Raw genomic sequence first — 20,582 nt, forward strand, 5'->3', positions numbered from 1 at the left:
ATTTTTTACCCAGCTCCACTTCTTGGTTGCTTGATGTAAATTAGCTGACTCCTAAATGCAGCCCTTGTTAGTAGAACACCACCTGACTATTCAAGTATGAAAACAATTTTCAGGTCAAGGAAACAAGAACTGGCTAAGCAGCCATTGCTCATTTACAAGGGGAAAATAAAAGTTGCCCTTTTCTTCCTAAGGCGTGTCTTGGAAAAGCATTTTCACTCCCTGCCCCCAGCCTGCTTCTTTGTCTGTAGCTCTCACACACTCTGACACAGTGCCCTCGCTGCACAGGGAGACGGAAGCTGCTGGGAACATGGCTGGGGATTTAATTTTGCTTGCTGCGGTGTCCCTTCTTTCAGCCTGCCAGCAAAGTAAGGCCTGGGGGGTTTTGTGGCTGGGGCTGAGGGATGGTTTCCCTAGAGCACTGGAGATATTTTATACTAAGCTAGTCTTCTTGTCACTTGAGCATCTGAGAATTCATAAAAAAGTTGTCCCCAACTGGAGCATTAGGTACCCCTTCTCTGTCCTCTGAAGAGGACGTGGTACAAAGAGACGGATTATCTTGCAGTGGGGGGAGGGGAGGGATTTACATTTTTTCCCTTTTCTGTTTTCTTTGTAGATTTTTGGGATTGTTAAACTGTTGCTAGAGTGGTAAGCTGATGCAGACTCACCCTTCAGCTATGTTCTGCACTGGATTTGGTTTTTTTTAGACACTTACACGGCTCAAATCCTCAAAAGTGCCAATCCCTAGAATCACATTCATGAAGCCTTGATCCAAAAGCACTTTTAAAAACTCTCCCCTCAAGCAGATGGCAAGGTATTGAATATCAGAAAGGAAAAATTACAAAACCTGTTAAGTTACGTAGAAGGCACTTGCAGCATGTGGATGTTCCATAATATCCTCTCATCAGGAGGTCCTAAATATATAGATTTATTTTATCCATACTGTATGTGACTTTCCCACCACTTTGCAAACTACAGCTATAGTAGATAAATGGAACTGGAGAAAGAGGAACGACAATAGTGTGATTAGACATGGTACAGTGACAGCATTCTCAACACTAGCAATTGTTGTCCTTCAGATAATATGGTTGTGTCTATACCAAGCCATGGGATATGCATGCTGTATGGGTTGAAGGAGGACATAAGCATGAGATAAGGAGCAGAGGTTCAAGTTTACAGCTTTGTCAGTACTTGCTGCAGACAAAGCAGTCTGCTTACAATGCCAGCTCTTTATATTTGGTGTTTGCTTAAAGCCCCAGTTCCTGGGTCATGGCATTCATTTTAAAGCAAAAGTTTCTACTTTGGGGAGAAAAATCTTAAAAATGTGAACCCTCACGATTAAATAACCAGAAGCCAGATAAAAAGAACCTAACATTTTTAAAATCTCATAACTTGAGAGTGGGCCTGGCTCATGATTTTTGAACGTTTGAAGTTGGCAACAGTGCTTTCATTCTTCAGTTGTGTGTGCCAGTTGTGCCTCTCCCGAACTACCTACGTGGCTCTTAGCACAGCGTTTATCTCCTGTGACAATATTTACCATGAGCTTTCATGGAAGTTCAGCCTGCTGCAGGGGCTGCTGCGCTTTACACTGTTTAAAGTGAAAACAGGAAGAAATGTGACAAGGAAGGGCAAAAAGCCACTGCCTGAAAAACGAAAACATTCTGAAAACTCTAAAACATAGGGGCTATGTCTACACTAGAAATGCTACAGTAGCACAGTTGCAGCACTGCAGGTGTGCTGCTATAACACCATCTTGTAGCTACTACAGCAACAGAAGGGATTTTCCCCCCTCACTGTAGTAAATCCCCTCCCAACAAGGGGTAACTAGATTGACAGAAGAATCATGTTGACCTAGTAGGATCTCTACAGGGGCTTAGGTCACTTTAACTGTATCATCCAATCACACAGGGTGATTTGTCACAGCCCTGAGGGTGCGGTTAGGTCAATTTAACTTTATAAGAGTCCCGCCCAGAGACGGTGAGGTTAATCAGAAAATCCAGCCCTGCCCAAGCCTCTCCTCTTCTTAGCATTCTGTTAAAGCGGCGTGTAAGAACCTGTTACAACCAGTTCTGGTAGTGGCAGCAGCTCATTGTCTGACTGTTTGACAGCTATCAGCACAAGATACCTAGCTATTAAACATCTAGTGGCTTGTCTGCGCTCCCATTTATTTCACTACATGTACAGTTCTGTGCTGGGAGTGAACAACTAGGCAATAAGACCCCCCTGCAGCAGTGCTGGAAGCTATGCTTTTATGCTGTGCATGATTTTTGCACCATGAATGTGTCCCTCGAAAATAAGCTTTTGTGCTAGACAGCTAGGAGACTGTCTTGGTAAGCGTGTCTGCCAGCTGAAATCAGACAAAGACCAACTCAAGCACACTTCTCAGCTGCCTCAGATGTGACTGGAGTCCAGTGGTTGAAGTCAATTGGATTTGTGCTGGATTGTAATCCAAAGGTTAAACTAGGGTGTACACAACTGCTTTCATGTCTATTTGCTTGCAAAGAGTTAAGATGCAATTGGTGAAAAAAGAATATCTGGTAACTTGTTCCACCGCAGCTGAGGCATCATGTCACCTATTGTATAATTTAAAGCATCTAGACTCATCTTCTCTTTTAAGAAGAAGCAATGTAAATTCCCCAGTTAAACAAAAAAAATAAAAATGGTTACAACTAGTTTTCAAAGGGAAAAGCAACTTCCTGTCTGCAAAAGGTACCAAATTGTATGAAAATTGTAGTTGGGTAGGTATAAAGTTTAGATTACAATCAATGGGCATATAAAACCCAATCTCTCAATCCTGAGTTAGGCAAAGATCCCCCTATTTTGATGGAAGCTTTTTCCAATTAAGAGACTGCAGGAATGGGCCCATTGTCAGTGCAGTATGATCACAAGTTTCTGTATTTTTGCCCACGGTGAGCCAAATTCACCGTTATATAACTTCACTGAAGCCTCCTAAACCCAGCAATGACTAGATGCTTGTTAACCCAACAGTGGCAAGTGTACACGGTATTACAGCTAAGGCCTTGTCTGTACTAGAGCACATTTCAGTTGTTGTACTGCACCAGCTGAGGCACAAAATTCCACGCTAGCCCCCTTAAATAGGTTGAGATTTTCCCCTGAGTCCATACTAAGGTTGTTCTAAACCAATTTGAGTATGATGGGTTGCTCAGCTGGCCAACTTCCTTTATTTCATCAGCTGAGAATCTTGTCCCAGCCTGATAATGCCCCCCATGGCTCTAAGTACAGCCTGGGGACCGACCAGCTATAGTTTGCTGGCTGCAGATGTTGGTCCAATGAAACATGTGGTTTGTCAAATTCGCCCTTGCAGCTGGTGAACCAAGTAGGGCTTGGCGGTTCTAAGTGGCAGCAGGAGGAAGGGAGCATTTTGAGTGGGTGGTAAGGGAAGGATCAGAGGCAGACCTTTTGAAAATCCCCACTTCTCCCCCTAAAAAAGAAAAAATTTCAAAAAGTGACCATCAGGGCCGGCTCCAGGCACCAGCATTCCAAGCTGGTGCTTGGGGCAGCAATCTGCAAGGTGCGGCAGTCCCTGTTGTTTTGCCCCCAAGCAGCGCACCGAATTGCTGCCACGGACAGCGGGGGCAGTTCGTGTGCCTTTAGGGCTGCATGCGTGTTTCTGCGCCGCCGTGGAAACGCGCCTGCTGCCCTAAGGGCACACCGACTGCCCCCGCCACCCGCAGTGCCAATTCGGTGCGCTGCTTGGGGAGGTGAAAATGATAGAGCCGGCCCTGGTGACCATCTTGTTCCCTTGAGTACAGTTACCCTGAAATATGCTCCTCAACCTCCTAATGCCACCCTCCCCCTCTAAAAGAATTCTGTGGCAGTGAATCACAGCTCGGTCGTCAGCTACAATGTAAATGAAGGACCATTAATGGAGGCAGAGAGGCCTTTCTAGAGGGGAATCCTGTACAAAGTCTGGCAAACCTGCCTTACAGTGAGACAAGAAGCTTAGTGTAGTTAGTTTATCCAAAAGGTGGTTACGGGTTCATTTGATCATAATTATAATTAAGGTATAATTTGCTCCCAGATTCTGTGACTTTAACAGATCTCCATGGACTTCTTTGGCTTCAGCTTCAGCCCCCGGGCTCTGGCTTCTGTGATTTATCATCCAGTCCCCCTGCCTTTCACTAAAAAAGCCTGTGACAAAATCTTAACTTTATCTAGAATTACCTACATGGAACAGGAGATTTCAGATTGTAGAGGGCTCTAGTCTATCAGAAAAACAACAAAATCTAATGGCTGGAAGTTGAAGCTAGACAAATTCAATCTGAAAATAAGGTGCTCATTTTTTAACAGTGAGGATAGTTAACCATTGGAATAATTTACCAAGGTCTGTGGTGGATTTTTCCAATCACTTGAAGTCCCTTTGAAGATTATCAGACCAAGAGAATCAGGTCACCCCTGAACCAGAGCCTCCTGCAGAACTCCATGTTGTCCTATAAAACGAAATAAATCAATCAGATTTGCTTTTCCACATGTTTAATTTTGTAGGAAGTAGGACCTGGCCATCTCCATCAACATCTGACAAACTTTTAAAATAAGATTCATGTTTCTGAGCTGAAGGTGGCAATGAAAACAGATTTTAGACCCACACAGGAATGGAGATTATAGAAACACTGGTCACAGCTCCCTAGTTTAACGCTTTTTCATTTGCAGCCGGTATTTAGCCTATTTGTAGTGGTACTAACAATACACACCTCTTACATATAATACTGCTCAGCTCGTGCCCAGCGCTTCAGCAATGGATCTCAAAGTGCTTTACGAAAGAGGGAAGTATAACCAACGTTACACTGGAGGCAACTGAAGCGCAGAGAGTGGAAGTGGGTTGCCCAAGATCACCCTGTACTACGGCCAGGCATAAAACCCAGGTCTGAGTCCTAGTTCAGTGTGCTGTCCCCAGGGCCCCGCAAAGGGTATGTCTGAGTAAGACCTGGCAGCATGCTTCCTGGTATGGGTAGACAGACACACGCAGCCTCTGCTTGCGCTAGTGTGCTAGAAGTAACGGTTGGGCAGTGGGCTGCCTGCATATATATCCTGGGAGTCTGGGCAGGTTTGTACTCAGGTGGCTAGCCTGAGCTCAGCCCATGTTACTCCTGACTTGGCTATGTTGCTATTTTTAGCATGCTAGCTGCAGCAGAGCTAGCCCATGTCTGTAGTCCTGCGCTGGGAAGCACACTTCCCTCTGCAGTGCAGGCATGCCCAAAATTACAGCACTTACTCTTAGTAAAAATGGATGGCTGTGTAATGGATGGATGTGTAATACATGTGTACACGCACTCAAAATACTAACCATTGCCAAATTTATCAAAACACATTTGGTACCTAGCTCTTGTTTCCAAAACATGTAATGTTTTCTCTCTTAAAGGTTAGATATTATTACAAAATTCAAAACTACTACAGCACAAAAATGACACTTGCAGGACTTTAGGGCTGGCTTCACGGGGGTTAGGGTGGTGGGTGTGAAGTCATGGGCATAGTGCTTATGTAACCTTTGGATTGGCTAAAGTTTGCTTCCTTGCCCTTCTCTAGTGTCTACAAAGCACAAGGCCCACAGAAAAAGCACCTGGAGACACAGAATTCTGTCACTGAGGATTTTCACCAAGGATCCTACAGGGTCAAACTCCCCACAATCAAGTCCAAAAGAACAAAAGGAATAAACTTAGTTCTTAAGTACCAACTTTATAAAATCTTATGCTAAATTAAAAAATAACTTAATTTTTACAACATAACATGGCTACTCTATAAGCCACATATATTATCTTCACAATTTAACATAAAGAAAAATTAAACAGTCAGTCTCCACAGAAACAGTGAGAAGAACTCAATAGTCCCGAAAGCTTAGGTTGAGTTCATCTGAGTCTCAGAGTCTGCTGAGTCAAAAGCAAATGTTCCTTCCACCTGCAAATAGACATCTTCAGTTGAAATCCATACAGAGTAGGGTGACCAGATGTCCCGATTTTATAGGGAGCATCCCAGTATTCAGAGCTTTTTCTTATCCTCCAACCCCCATCCTGATTTTCCATACTTGCTATCTCAGACTCTTTCTCCTCCTCTGTTGAATCGCCTAGTCAGCTAAGTAATTAACTGCTCAGTTAAGTGCAAACCCCAACCCTCTGCCCCAGCCCAGAGCCCCTTCCTGAACCCTGAACCTCGCATTTCTGGCCTCAACCCAGAGCCTGCACTCCCAGCCAGAGCCCTCACCCCCACACATACCTCAACCCACTGCCCCAGCCCAGAGCCCCCTCCCGCACCCTGAACCCCTTTCTGGTCTCACCCCAGCTGGAGCTCACGTCCCCTCCCAACCCCCTGTCCTAGCCTGGAGTCCCCTCCTCTACCCCAAACCCCTCATCCCCAGCCTCACCCCAGAGCCTGCACACCCAGCTGGAGCCCTCACTCCTCCCAGACCCCAACCCCCTGCCCCAGCCCAGTGAAAATGAGCAAGTGAGCGAGGGGGGGGGGTACAGCGAGCAATGGAGGGAGGGGAGATGGGGGGAGTGAGGCAAAGGTGTTTGGTTTTCTGCAGTTAGGAAGTTGGCATCTCTAGGCACATGGTCTTTTGTAAAGCAACTGCCCTGACTACTTGCCCTCATGGAGTCTGAGTCCAGCAACAGGGAACCTTTTGAGCACACCCAAAACTACCACACCCAATTCCAGAAACTTCTGGATGTCTAGGGCTAATTGTGCATCTGCCTAGCAACAATAAACCAGACCCAACTCATTCCTTCCTCTGCCCTAGATCTCATACTGGGTTCTGGGAAGTGGGCAGGCCCCCTAGATCTGTTAAAGAGATCTCTCACTATTAGGTATGTGGACTACCTATGCAGGAGTGTCATATGGAGCAGGAGCCAGCCACCTTCAACATCATGCTTTGCCAGAGGAGGAACAGGATATTAAGTGTTTAGACAGTTTTAGCTACTGAATTCTCTTGCTTTGGGGGGCATTCAGCACATAAGCAGGGCTGGCTCCAAGCACCAGCGCAGGAAGCAGGTGCTTGGGGTGGCCAATGGAAAGGGGCGGCACATCCACTGCGGGTCCCTCAGTCCCTCTTGGAGGGAAGGACCCGCTGCCGAAGAATTAAGTGGCGCAGTAGAGCTGCGGCTGAAGTGCCGCCAATAGCGGCTTTATCTTTTTTTTTTCCTTCCCTGCTTGAGGTGGCAAAAAAGCTGGAGCCGGCCCTGCACACAGGTGTAAAGTTGCTGAAGCTGGGTTTTGTAATAAGGTTCAGGTCACCTTTGAAGTTAGCGTGTGAATTTTTATAGCAGAAGCTAGCAGAGCTACAGGAGGTGTTGGTCCTTTTCATTCAAATTTAAAGGCAAAACCTGAGGAATGATGTCCATTTGAAAAAATTGAGATTTGTAGATGATTTACAGGGCCTAATGCTTTTCTGAAAAGATAAAAACTCTTTAATCCTTGATCCATTACTTTTACTTGCAGGTTGTTTTGCCTGGCTGGTAGGAAAATCAAGAAAGCAGCACAAGATCATGCCCCCAGAAGTCACCGGAACCCCAGACTTTGAAAGAATATTCCGTGCACAGTAAGTTCTAGGGTCATTAAAAGGGTGGCAATGAGAAACTTCTTATTCATTTAATTAATTGGACATTACAGAGGTCTAATTTAGCCATTCAAGTGTGAAGTGAATTTTTTTAGGGCATTTCTGATCTTCTACTATGTGCTATGAGGATAGATTTTAACTCTCACTGACCTCTCTCTCTCACACACAAGATACGGCTGTAACAATTGTGGGCATCTCCACAGAACAGCATTTGCTAAGACTTTGTACTAACCTGAGGCCTTGCATGACCAAGGGCTTCTGTCCACCACATGTTAGTGTTTGGGTCTCCTCGTAAGAGTAATTGCATTGCACATTCATTCCATGTTCATTGGGCCTGATTCTCCCAGGTACACTGGTCTTCAACTCCTGGTTTACACTGAAAGGAAATTCAGTCATTATGTGTCTCTACAAACTATATGTACTTTTTCCTTCTAGTTTAACATACCTCAGATCACAAACTCAATATTTATTAAGAATTTATTAGGCTTAGAAATCTTTGTGCTCAAATATTCAAAGGAATTTTTAATTTTCCACAACAGTGTGCAAAAGCAATTTCAGTTCAGAAGAAAAGGAGATCACAGAAAGCTCAGACAGACCATACACTATGGCTACTCAACACATAGAGAAATGGAACAACAGATCAGAGCTATTTAATGTGAAGGTGCTGGTCAAAACTTCACACTTAAGGCTGCTTTGGGTTTATTTTAAACAGGGTTTTAGCCTTCTTGTTTTTATGAAGATTACAACTTATATTCCCCAAATTTATAGCACGTGTGATGAAAGACAGAATTTTCTGAGAATATACAAATAAATTGGCTAATTAGTTTGAGTTAAAAATTAATGAGAATTTAAGCATTAACTTGTCCTGGTGAGTCACCTATATTTGTATCCTTTTAGCTACAAATCAATAGTTGTCACAAGCACCAAACTACACACCTACCTAAGTGTCTCAGACATAAGCCAAACCATTCAGCAATTATTTTTGAATAGAGTACACTGGATATACAGTCAACCCACTTACTTCACTCACTGTGAAGCTTAATTAAAGCTTCAATTGTCACATCATTTAGCTTCCAGCTTTTTAGTTAGGTTTGGTTGGTTTAACATAGAAACTGTCACACTAGATCTATCTGGTGGTTCATCTAGTCAAGGAACTTTGCTCAGAGTGGCAAATACCAGATACATCAAGGGAAGGCGATGCAAGAAAACCCAAAGTGGATCAGTGGACAATTGTGGAATAACCTGCCCACAGAGGGAATGTTTTCCCAGAGCAGTAGTTCTCAATTTTTCTTCATGGACCACTTGAAAATTGCTGTTGTTTGTACCGTTAGCTAACTATTGTAAAGCACTTTGGATAAAGGCACTATATTAAAAAACAAACATATTTTGTTCTACAAATAAAAGCACACAACTCATTTTAATATCAGCAGTCTTACCTTTCTAATGTGATGAATGTGCCCTCTCTCCCCTGCCGTGGCAGCCCTCAAGGTGGGGCTGGGAGTCTCTCCCCTGCAGCTTCAGTCCTGGAGCTGGGGAAAGTCACCACTTTCTCTGGCTGCCGGAGTCCTGCACATCCCAAATTCCCCCACCCCACTGCCCCCTCCTACCTACCCACTATTGTCCCCCAGGCCACCACCTCACCTTACAAGAGGGTCTTCTCCAGGGTCCAGGCACCTAATTAGTGGAGCCACACCTGCGCAGCTCCACTAATTAGGTAGGTGGCCCTTCATTCTCTCATGTTCAGCTGCCTAGGCATGCACCTAAGAGGGAACTATCTGCGGATTACCTGAATGGAGCTCGCAGACCACCACAGTTTGAGAGTCTCTGTCCTAGACCATTTCATTTACTGATTGGCTTATGCCCTGAAGTATGACATTTTATGTGCAATGTAAGGATTATTTTAAAGTGATCCTCTCTAATGAAACTAACATTACTGGATAATAAAAATATCCAGGTATGGAAAGTTGCCTTAAATAAAAAAAATTACTAAAATTTTGAATATGAGCAAGGGAAAAGAAAAAAACAATGTGATATCAGGTACAACTTTTAAAGTTGTGTTTTCAGGCCATTACTGTTGTAATCATTTAGAAGTTCTATCATGTGCTTGTCATGCTTGATACTATAGCTATAGGGTTAGTCAGACCAAGGCCTATTATTTCAGTCACGATGATAGGAACAGAACTGTACATCTTTCTAAAGAGACGAGAGTGAGATTTTCAAAAGTGCTCGCTGTTGGCCAACCTCTGCTCCCAAAGCCAATGGCATGGACTTCACTGGGAACAGCATTTGGCCAAAGCTGAGAGCTTTTGAAAATCCCACCCATAGTTTCTTTCTTGCTCAGGTAACCTTTCTATTAATTTATTCCATAGACAAAACTGTGTTGAGTTTTATCCAATCTTCCTGGTTGCTCTCTGGGCTGCAGGCTGTTTTTTCAATCAAGGTAAACACAATTGTTGTTTTATTTTGGCCTAAACAATGTTTTATAAGCTATAATTGTTTCATTTGTACCCCGAGGTTAATTCAATGTCCCTTTTATTGGCTTTAAATGTGTTACCTCTTTATGTCACTGAGTGCCCCTTTGTTCCTGTGTTATGAGGAGGAGTAAACAGGCTCTGGAATAGTCTTGGTATTTTACATGTCTCTGTTCTACCAACTTTTACTCATTGGAAACTAAGGATGTGAACCTTGATGTATTTACCCCTGACTTCTTTAGGTCAGACCAATATGTGAGGACTTCCCAGTAGGAACCCAAAATATGCATCCAAAGGCAAGCATAAATAGTCTTTCCTCTTTCTCTCATACGGAATCCCCTCCTAATATGTAATGCTACTAGTAAGTATGGTAAATTATTATTAATATTATTTCAAGGGAGTGTTCGGAACATAAATTTGTTAATCTTATAAAAACCTGTGTTGTACATTGTTATTAATGATAGTAGTTTTCATTACGCTGCTCCAGACAGAAAGTAAGCCTCCAAATACTCAAATGCATTCCCCTCACCCCCACCCTGGAAAGGTAAAATGCTTTCTTCTTTTTTCAGTATTTAAGCTCATTTTCTCCATTCATTTCAGAAAGTAAAGTTCTCATTTCCCCCTCTAGCTGAGAGCTGGATTCTGATGGGGTGCTTACCACTGGGATGGTGTCTCCTCCTGGTCATTCTGGGGAAGAGCATGCGAGGTTGACACCCCATCCCATGGTTGCATGCAGTCCTCCACCTCTCTCTAGGTCTGCAACCCTCTTTCGCTTCATGAGCTGCTGCTGCTTCTTTGGCATCCTGGAAGGGGGAAACACATGGAATGATTGTGACTCAGCCCTACAGCCAAAGTCTTCCTTCAGCAGTCCTAGACAGTCTACTCATTCATGCCTTGTAGTGCCATTCTCAGCATCTGGCCTGCCCTCTACTCCAGGTTCCTGGCTTCCCCCTTTCCCTGGTTTGCCAGCCCAAAGATACCTCTCTTTTCCCAGGGAGTGACTGCAAACTTTCCCAGCAGCCCCCTTCTGCTGCCAATTTTCTGCCTTTAAAATCTCAACCCAGCTCATTCCTCCTCAGCTGGGCTTCTTCAGTCAGTCAGAGGATTACTTAGGCACCTCATTCCTCTCCATTGAAGGCTGTTAGATTAAGTAGCCCCATTTTCAGTCTGCATTAATGCTTTCAGAGAAAGTGTGGGATGAACATCCCATCACACTGACACATGGAATGATTCTTGCAATAGGAAATGCAATGTGATTGTGACTCATCCCCCAATTGGTCTCCTACAAATACAACACGATCAGGGAAGTAAAAACTGCTGCAAGGGGGAAAATATGTATATACACACACGTGTACACACACACACACACACAGAAATTACAGTGGTGTGAATGAAAACTAGATGTGCCTGGTTCTTACCCTCTGCTGTCTGCTGGACAAAGGCAGGCTACAATTTATTTATTTATGTATATATAAATAAAATCATAGGCGCAAGGGGTTGCACAGGCAATTCTTAATATTTGACTACTTAACTTAAAACAACATTATTATGGTAGTGAAGTCAAGCATTCAAAAAAGTTAAGAAATGCCAGAAATAAGGTTGGCTGTGCAACCCCTTGTGCCTATGCATTTATGATGCAGTCTTTCATTATATCATCACACACTCATTTTCCCACATGACCCTCTGCCTCATTCAGTGCACGGACTCGATGGTGCTCACTTATTGATCAGTTATTCAATATTTTGTTTTCTCCTTCCTGTTAAATGTGTGCCTCAACTCTAGTGTGTGCCTAGTTTGGACAGCATCTTCAGTGAATTGATCTGCTAAAAATCTAAGGAATCTCTGCAGAGCATACATGAACTTCACTTTTTCAAGGGCTTATGTGGCCAGATACCGGTAAATTTTCACAAGTATGGCAAGAGGCACATCCTGGGTACAAAAGCCACCCCCACAATGCCAAATTTTAAGCCATTGCTTGAAAGCATGGAGTGTGATAGACATTATTAAAGAAAAAGTCACCAGAATTTTTTTTAGCATCAGCAAAACGTATTTGTGCCTAGCCTCATTCTTGGAAACCACCGCCGTTTTGGCTGAAATTTTCCTCAGAAAGTTCTGTCCGAGACAAACACTTGACAGAGAAAATTTTAGCCAAAAGTAGTTGTAAGCAACCAAAAATAGAGCCATATAATAGAAGTGTCATGCAACCTTAATAATAGGATGTGATCTCAATCTTGCCTGTAACAGAGAGAGTTTTAAAAAACAGATTGAAAAGCTCTAGACTGGAAAGGCCTCACAGAAGTCCATTTTGACAGCCTAAGTGAAATGGGATTATTGATGCCCACTTCATCTCTGGGGAGACAGGGCCACCACATGTCATCTGAGATCCAGAACTGAGTGCATGAAGACAGCCAGACAGAACACATACTTGAATATGATAATAGCTACAATCATACTTTGCCTTGTATGGTGCCTTGCATCAAAAAATGTCAAAGCACTGTACAAACAGGAAGCCCCACACCTCCCCAGTGAGGCAGAAAAGTATTATTAACCCTGTTTCACAGCCTGGGAAACGGGGGCACAAACTGCTCACAGCTTGACCTCGACTTCAGTGGGATTGTGAACGTTTGCCACCTTTCAGTAGCAGACCGTAAGGACACGTCTACACTGGAACAGTTGTGCAATAGCACGAGCGCTATTGTAGATGTGGCCTACACATGCTCAGGCATTTTCAGCACCGTGTCATGAAAAATCTATTTGGGTTTTGCAGATCTTCAGATTTACTCTATGGTTAAACTAGATTCAAACAAGAGTGGGAACTCTGCCTGTACCAGCTGAGGAGGAGAAGGGGAGAGCAAGCCAGGGAGAGAAGGGGAACCCCCCTTTTCTTTTAGCAGAGGAAGGAGGGCTGCACCTTTTCTTACTTTAACCCCTGTATTTAACACTGCTGAGAACAAGGAGTTGAAGAGACCTTGTCTACACTAGCACTTACAACAGTATTGTCAGTGCAGGTGAAACTGCACTGCTAGAAAGGGGGATTCAGAATTGGAACTGAGCAAATAATTGATTTTTCAGTTTGGTGATCAAGCCAGAAATTCAGAGGGAAAAAATTGTTTTGGGTAAAAACATTGTCTTCCATCCTGAAATGAATTTTTCCCCTCCATTTAAAAAAAAAAAAAAAAAAAAGTGTTTCATATTCAGGTTTTTTTTATTCTCCCCTTCCCCCCTCTTAAAAAAATACATCCAGCTAACTTTGACACCACCTTTTGAAACAAAAACATTTAAATGTTTAAATTTAGAAAATATTTAAACAAACAAGTTTGGTGGGGGGAGAGAACTATTCTTCAGATTCGACCCAAATTTACATTGTTTTGGTTGACCCAAAGCCACATTTTTGGGGGCAAATAATCTGAAATTTTTCCCACTTCTATTCAGAATGTGTTCATATGGGCCAGGTCTATGTGGCTTTCCCAGTCATCCAGGAAGTCCTGTGACACTGTCCAGGAATCTCCTAGTGATGATGGCATAGGGGACTCTATCTGTTGCCCAGACATGCCCAGTACAGGACAATGTGACTGATTCTAGGAGGACTGGCTAGGGTTAAATATGAAAAAATGCTGAAACAGATGCTGCAGGTATTTTGTTTCCTCTGTGTAGTTCCTTGTGCTACTGCTGGCTTACCTAGGATGGTGTAAAGGCGTCCCAGAGTAACAGGGATATTACTTTTGTGACTGTGATTTTACTGATTTCATTACACAGGCTGATTCAGGTCTATCTTATGATAAAAGACTCCATAAAGGGGAGGAGTGGGGCCACACAGTTCCCTCTTCTCCAAAGCATCATGGTCTAGTCTCACAAGGATCTGATTCGTGTCTCTCTTGACACCAGGCTAAATCAGGAATAATTCTGCTTCAATCCTCGAAGTTGCACCAGTGTAAGTGAGATCAGGCCCTGAAAAGCTCAGAGTGAATTGAAGAGCTGTGAAACCAGTTGGTGGCACAATTTCATAGGTGGGGGACAGGAGACTTATCAGACTTTTGACTCATTTTGCCTCTTCGAACTCTAGTTCTATTGCTGTTCAGAAGTTGTTGAACTCATTTCTTTATCTCTTATGTACAGTGCATCATATTTAGACTCCTCTCCGTTGCTTTCTGGCTAGTTGCTACTGTAATTGATTCACCCCTTTCTCGGTTTACTCCAAAAAATGTTGGACACTTCTCTTGAATTGTGATCTCTCTAACTAAATGGGTCCCATGGTGGGGGACCGATCTACCTCTTACCTTCACAGAAGAGTGGTTCTTCTAGGTCACAGCTGAGGCCAGTGGCAAGGCAGTGAAGTGAAGCACCTCAAAGAGAGTAGGCTTATGAATTGCAGAAGAAAAAGTTTTCACAGCTTCCAGTCCATTAACTTCCCTGTACACTAATAATCAACTAGTTAAAGGTGGGACAGGGTGGGCTTCTGGAACTAGCATTGATATTGACTTACATGTGACCACTGGCAAGTTATATCCTTTCTGGTCTTCAGTTCCTTCCCACTGTAAAATGAGAATAATAATATTTTCCCTACCTCAGACGGATATCATATGAACTTAATTCATTACAGTGTGTACCGTTCTCTCACATCCTGTGCCTCAAGATGCTTAATAATAATGTTTTGTATTGATTAACAGCAACAAATACAATAAGTACATAAAAAGTGTTTCAGAAACAAATGTGACTGTTTACAGCAAGAGATTGAGATGTCTGTCAAATGCCAAAAAACCCTGGTGCCACATAAATAAAATAATCACAAAGTGACTAGTTCCTTCCAATCCTAATTTTTAAATTCCCCACTAACTTTCTCCCATTAATCTCTTTTTTCCTTCAGTATTGGCAGCCCTTTTGGGTCTGGTGTACATGTACACCCGTCACAAATACTTCCATGGATATGCAGAGTCTGCAAAAGGAAGGTAAGGAGGACCCACCATCTGTGCTTAAGTTGAATGCTCCAGGTTGTGGTCTGAAGCTGGGCTTACTGCCAATGACTGGTAGTGAAAAGTGACTATAATTGAATGCAACATGTGTAAAGTGCCAGCAAGATGGCTGAAATGAAAACCCTCAGGGAAGGTCGCTGGCTGCTTCAGCTGAAGCCTAGGTTAAAGTGTGAATGTGCTATTGGTTGCAAGAGACAGGAGGTTTGATGGTCTCAGTGCAATGCCTTGTGGGTGCCTACTTTGCACCACAGTGTCTAACAGGGTTGGCATATGTGCACAGAAGAGGCCCAGAAACAGAAAGCCTAGAGCTTTGCAGGCCAGGACTGCACTACATTGGGAGACTGTTGAGGCAAAGCTTGCCCAGAACCTGCCTGGCTTGTACCACTGCTAGCATTTCCTCTGTTCATTAATAGTAAAATCATTGTATTAACACATTTATTATGCAGACCACACAAAATATACAGTGAGAACAAGCATGCAAATTTGGCCTTGTAGCTGGAGGAACTTTGACCAAACATGAGATGAGGAGGCTTCGGATAAGCACAAGTTAATTAGCCTTAAGCTTACAGTGTTTAAACTATTCTTCTAAAGGCTTGAGAGCGCAGAAATGTGCAGTAGCTTTGGAATCCATGCAAGATCTCTCTATCTGCCACTCTCCATTTCAAAATCTGGTACTTCCACTGATTGCATGCATGCACACTCACACAAATTGTTTCCTCTTTCATCTCAGTACTGTATAACCCAGATAGGCTAAAGAAACTGCCTCATCTGTGATGCCTACGTTCTTCTAAAACTGAATACAGTCTGTAAGTAAATCAGAGAAGGAAAAGACACTCCCCATTCCTGGAGACATTTACAGTTAGACTGGCGGGGGGGGGCACTTTAACACACGTTATTAGGGAACAATTCTCTAGTCAATTCCTCCACTACTAGAGGGCTAACAAAATGTTTTCCAACTCTACTTTCCTGAGTCTATGCACTAATGCTAACCTCTTTCCTTTTCCCTGCTCCTCAAAATACCCAGTGCCAGTTAGTAGCCCCAATTTGCAAGGCTTCCTTCCGGCCCCTATGGAATGAGGAAGAGAAAGACTCCCAGATAAAATGAGACTCTAAAATTTGCCCTTTGTCAGAGATGTAATTGTCAGGATAACCCTCTGAAAAACCAGAAAGGGCCACATCTATTAAGGAATATCTAGGAAGGAATGCCACATTTTGAAATTAACTGTCCTTTTTCTATCAAATAAATAAGAAAAACCTCCTTTGTTAGGAAACCTTTTCCCCTCTGCAACTCTATGATTTTAAAATCATACCATGAGCTCCTGAAATGGCACTCAAGGAAACAAAGGTATTGCCTGGGTCTATTGTACTGGGGTTTGCTCTGTTACTTGGTAAAACTCTTTTTCAGCTCTTATTTAAGCTCAGTTCAGTGCTGCTGTCAGGGGCCAGACTGGCAGCCCTGAAAAATGGAGTTATTCACAAAGGCCCACATCTTCAAGATACTTAACGGCCATTGAGATCAATGGGAGTTAAGTGCTTAAATATCTTTCAGGATCTGGGCGAAAGGGCCTGTTTCTGCAACCCTTGCCCATGCTGATCAGTCCTTACATTCGGTGGGGCTGTTCACAGAAGTATGGCTCAGTACAAGTAAGGGTTCTAGAATTGGGCCCAAAATATGTACCGGACAGACAGAGGCAATGCCAGTTTGCCCACTCTGCTCTGTCAATAGATCTCAACCTGGAGATGACAGCCCTAGCCGTAAGAAGGGCATTCAGTCTTCACCTCTGACTGACAACAAAGGTGCCAGCTCTAATGAGGATACCTGTCCACTAGAAATTGGACTGAAACCACCCATACATTTCACATAGGCCACTGAACGATCCTCAGCTGGTGATGAATTTTGGTCATTCTCAGTCTGACCTGTATTTGAATCAATAACCTGTGATAGCTGTAAGATTATGTATCCAATTAGCAACCCCAGAGCAATCCAGTTGCAGGACACACTGTACCGTTCCAGTTCAGACTGCCAGCATCCAAATCCCTTTCTCCATCTTGCTCCTTATTGCTAGTAAGCTTCTCCATTGACCAGTCTGATTTGGATCCCAAAACACCGTACAACAATGTTCTTGGAAAAATGTTTGGGGGCCTCCTACTGCATCTAGCCAATGCTTGGTTTTCCAACATTTCTCAGCCTGCTCCGGGATATTTCACTCTTTTTGAGGAGTGGAAAACTGGTGTTAAAAAGAGCCAACAAAAACTTTGGCTTAAAATTTCCTTCCTATTTGCATGTGAATTCTGCATTTTCTGCCATTGGTGGGAACCAGAAGTACCAAAGGACCATGAGAGCGAATGTTTTCTTGGTATTTTCAACAAAAGCCACCTTCAGTAAATATTGATCCTCTATCTCAGCCAATGCTGATCTCACACAGTGCCCAGGGCATGGGAGAGAGCTGCGATCAGGGGATCTGTGCACAGGGCTGGGAACCAGGAAGTTGAAAGTTTTAATTTCAGCTTTGACTCTGACTCTCTCTGTGAGTTTGAGCATGTCACACAATCTGCCTATGCCTCAGTTTGCCTCTCTGCAGCTAACCGGAAATAATTATTCCCCTACTCACCTGCCACACAGGAGGCTTTGAGCCTCCCATATGTTCCCATTGCAGCTGCAAAACCCCACAATTGTGTGCACAAATTAAGTGACACCACATTAACTCCCAGAGCTTGTAGCATGTGTAGTTATCTGACCTGAACATGCAAACCCTAGTTTGCATGTGGTAAGGCTGCAATCTGTAAATATAAGAAGTGCCTGCACCTTTTGGGCAGTTCACCTTTTGTCCAGGCCTTGACAAGTATGCAACCCCCTCCCAACACACACACCTGCAGCAGAGCAGTGCCAACCTCCCAGCTTTGTTTGCATGAAATTTCTTTCATATTTTCCTGAGAATTAATAAATTTGTCACAACATCCATTCACCACATGCAGTGCCTCCTGCTGGCTGTCCTGGGGATTAGCTCTTCCAATTTGCACTCTCCTGCCAATATTGTCTTCTCTCATCTTGTCTCGCGCCGCTGGCTTGCTCACTCCCAGGTCTGCAGCTTCCTTTTTGTGGCTTGGCCCTCAAGCCAGGTCACTAAAGTTCCCCCATTCTAGGGAATCCATAGTCTTTCCAGACCTGCTGCCCTTGCCATTCCCCAGTGGCTAGTAGGGGAGCCCAGGCCTGCCCTCAACACTGGGTTCCAGGCCAGGGACCCTATAACAAGCAGCCACAGTCCTACCTCTTGCTGCTGTTTCCCTGGGCTTCTTCCTATCTATCTCGCTTTCACCTCTCTGGGTTTCCCAGCTTCCAACTCCCTCTGCGCCAGGAGTGACTGCAACCTACTTCCCTGCAGGCTTTCCAAGCAGTAGCCCCCGCTCCCTACAGCCAGATACCTGGCTTTATACATGCCCTGCCTGTTCCCTCACACATGAGCCTGTCATTAATTAGCTGCCTCCAGCCTAGTCTCCTCTACAGTCTAATTAGCTGACTGGGCCCACCTGGACTAATCCAGCTCTTGCAGGGCTAGTGTGGAGAGTCCACCCCGTCACACTGACATTTTTCCATTTCCACATCAGTGACTCATTCTTCATGCTGTGATCAATCCTACCCTGGCACAAACTGCAAATTGTCACACAACTGCCTCAGGGGGAACATCACCATTTTCAGAGAGGAAAATTTACTAATTTTCTCAGCAAAAATCACTTTCTGGTGAAAAGGTCATTTATTTTTCAAATCAGTTTCATCAATGGCTCATTTTTCTCTGGCACAGCTCTGATCAGCTGGTGTAGACTGAAAAGTTTCACAACACACACAGCATATACATCTTGTAATTGTGTTTCTTTCTGTTTTCTTCCTTTAGGATAACAGGTTTTTATTGGAGTGTGGTGGTTCTGTTCTCACTGATGGCCTTGGCTGCAGCTGGGATTACTAATAGCTTTCTGGAAGAATACTTGGACATCAGCATAGGAAAGAAATTACATAAATTGCTCTGAAGATTATTTATGTATAAATAAATAAAGTAGATGTTTTCCCTGGACATTAAAAGGCAGATGAGCTGCATCATGTGGAATGAAAGCATCCAGATTTCTTTATTAATCATCCATTGCAATGTAAAGTGCATGTCTTTCCTGACAGTTTATTTACGCTGTTTCTTTCCTATGCCACAGAAAAGCAGGCCCAAAGAATATAGCAAATGTGGCTTCATTTTTTGAGTTACATGTTTAATGAATTGGTCTCATGTGTACAATATTGTATGACAGCAAAAATTACATTGAATTCAGACAATGTTAATCCATTGAGTGGCTTATTTGAAATGGTTGTTGCACATGACAGCTATTTTACCGACTGTCCTTCAGCCCTGCCATGGCTGCTGGATTCTTCCTGCTCTGCTTCATCCTTGGAGCTGAACATAGAGAAACAAACACATGGTCCCTGCACAGAGGCATTTAGAATCTATGGCCCCAGTCCTGCATGCGACTCCAGCCCTGATTCACGAGAATATTTAAGCATGTCTTTACAGTGCTTTCCTGAATACAGACAGACTTCATTAACTTCAAGCACATGATTAAGTCTTACTTAAAGTTAAGCATGTGCTTAAAGTCAATATGTGTTTAAGTCCCACAAAGCGCCTTTCCTGAATGGAGACACTTTCCTGATTTGGGACCTCTCTGTGGGTAGACCTCTGTTTTCGCAGAGAACCCCACTGAAGTCAATGGGGAAGAGAGGTCCGCCAACCTGGAGTCAGTGGCAGGATCAGGACCTAAACCAGACACAGCTAGGCACAGATGCTAGTCAAGCAAATGAATCTATTTAATTGTTTCTCCATAAAGCACAGATAGCTGATGTATGGGAGAGACTAGACAAACGCTCCAGCATAGCCAAAGCTCACAGAGAGTCATAAAATAATAACGAAAGCAAACTGACTGTGAAAACAGTTTTCATTAAAAGGGGGCGGGGAAGAGAGAAAAATCACTGCCTTGTGGGTTTTCCGGGCACAGTGCTGAGGTTGAATTGAAACAGCACTGAAGAAAGAAAAAAGGCAAAGCTATTAATGTCTTTAAGTAGGTCTAAATAAAGTTATAGCAGATTCCTGATTATTCAAACAATTTGGGTGACACCAAATGTTCAGATAAATGGAAGCTTGTAGGCAGAGTGTCCTTCTGGCACACATCTGGAGCTGGGGTTTGGCCATAAATATTGTATGAACTTAGTTCTGGTCATTCAGGGCACTGTGTGGCATTTAGGGCCTAATCCAAAACCCGTTGACTTAAACAGATGTTGAGTCAGACCATTAATCATCTTCCACATGATGATGGATGATAAGGTTGGAGCTGAGGCATCCATAGTCACTGTAACTAGATCACTTGCCATATTCTAGCATTTGTGGTGACTGAATAGCGATGAGGTTGCTAACTACGTGTATCCAAAAAATTAAAATTCAACATGGATAGGGCAGTTACTGTTGCAGAGGGAACGATGATGATGAATAGTCTGGCTTTTGCGCTTTTAAAGGAGACTTGCCTTGAAGTCACTGTGGCCGGAGAGAT

The 20,582-nt window shown here is 43.5% G+C and overlaps 1 protein-coding gene across 1 annotated transcript; it reads left to right on the forward strand.

Annotated features, from left to right (window-relative positions):
* Positions 1-268: 268 nt before the first annotated feature.
* MGST2 (microsomal glutathione S-transferase 2) lies at positions 269-19,348 on the forward strand. Its single transcript, XM_032804435.2, has 5 exons — positions 269-365; positions 7,447-7,546; positions 9,934-10,004; positions 14,900-14,981; positions 18,896-19,348. Exons 1-5 carry the CDS (start codon positions 308-310, stop codon positions 19,026-19,028), a joined length of 444 nt encoding a protein of 147 aa, XP_032660326.1. The 5' UTR covers positions 269-307; the 3' UTR covers positions 19,029-19,348.
* The last annotated feature ends 1,234 nt before the right edge of the window (positions 19,349-20,582 follow it).

The sequence above is a fragment of the Chelonoidis abingdonii genome, chromosome 5, assembly GCF_003597395.2.
Source record: "Chelonoidis abingdonii isolate Lonesome George chromosome 5, CheloAbing_2.0, whole genome shotgun sequence".
In the NCBI taxonomy this organism is placed as follows: domain Eukaryota; kingdom Metazoa; phylum Chordata; order Testudines; family Testudinidae; genus Chelonoidis; species Chelonoidis abingdonii.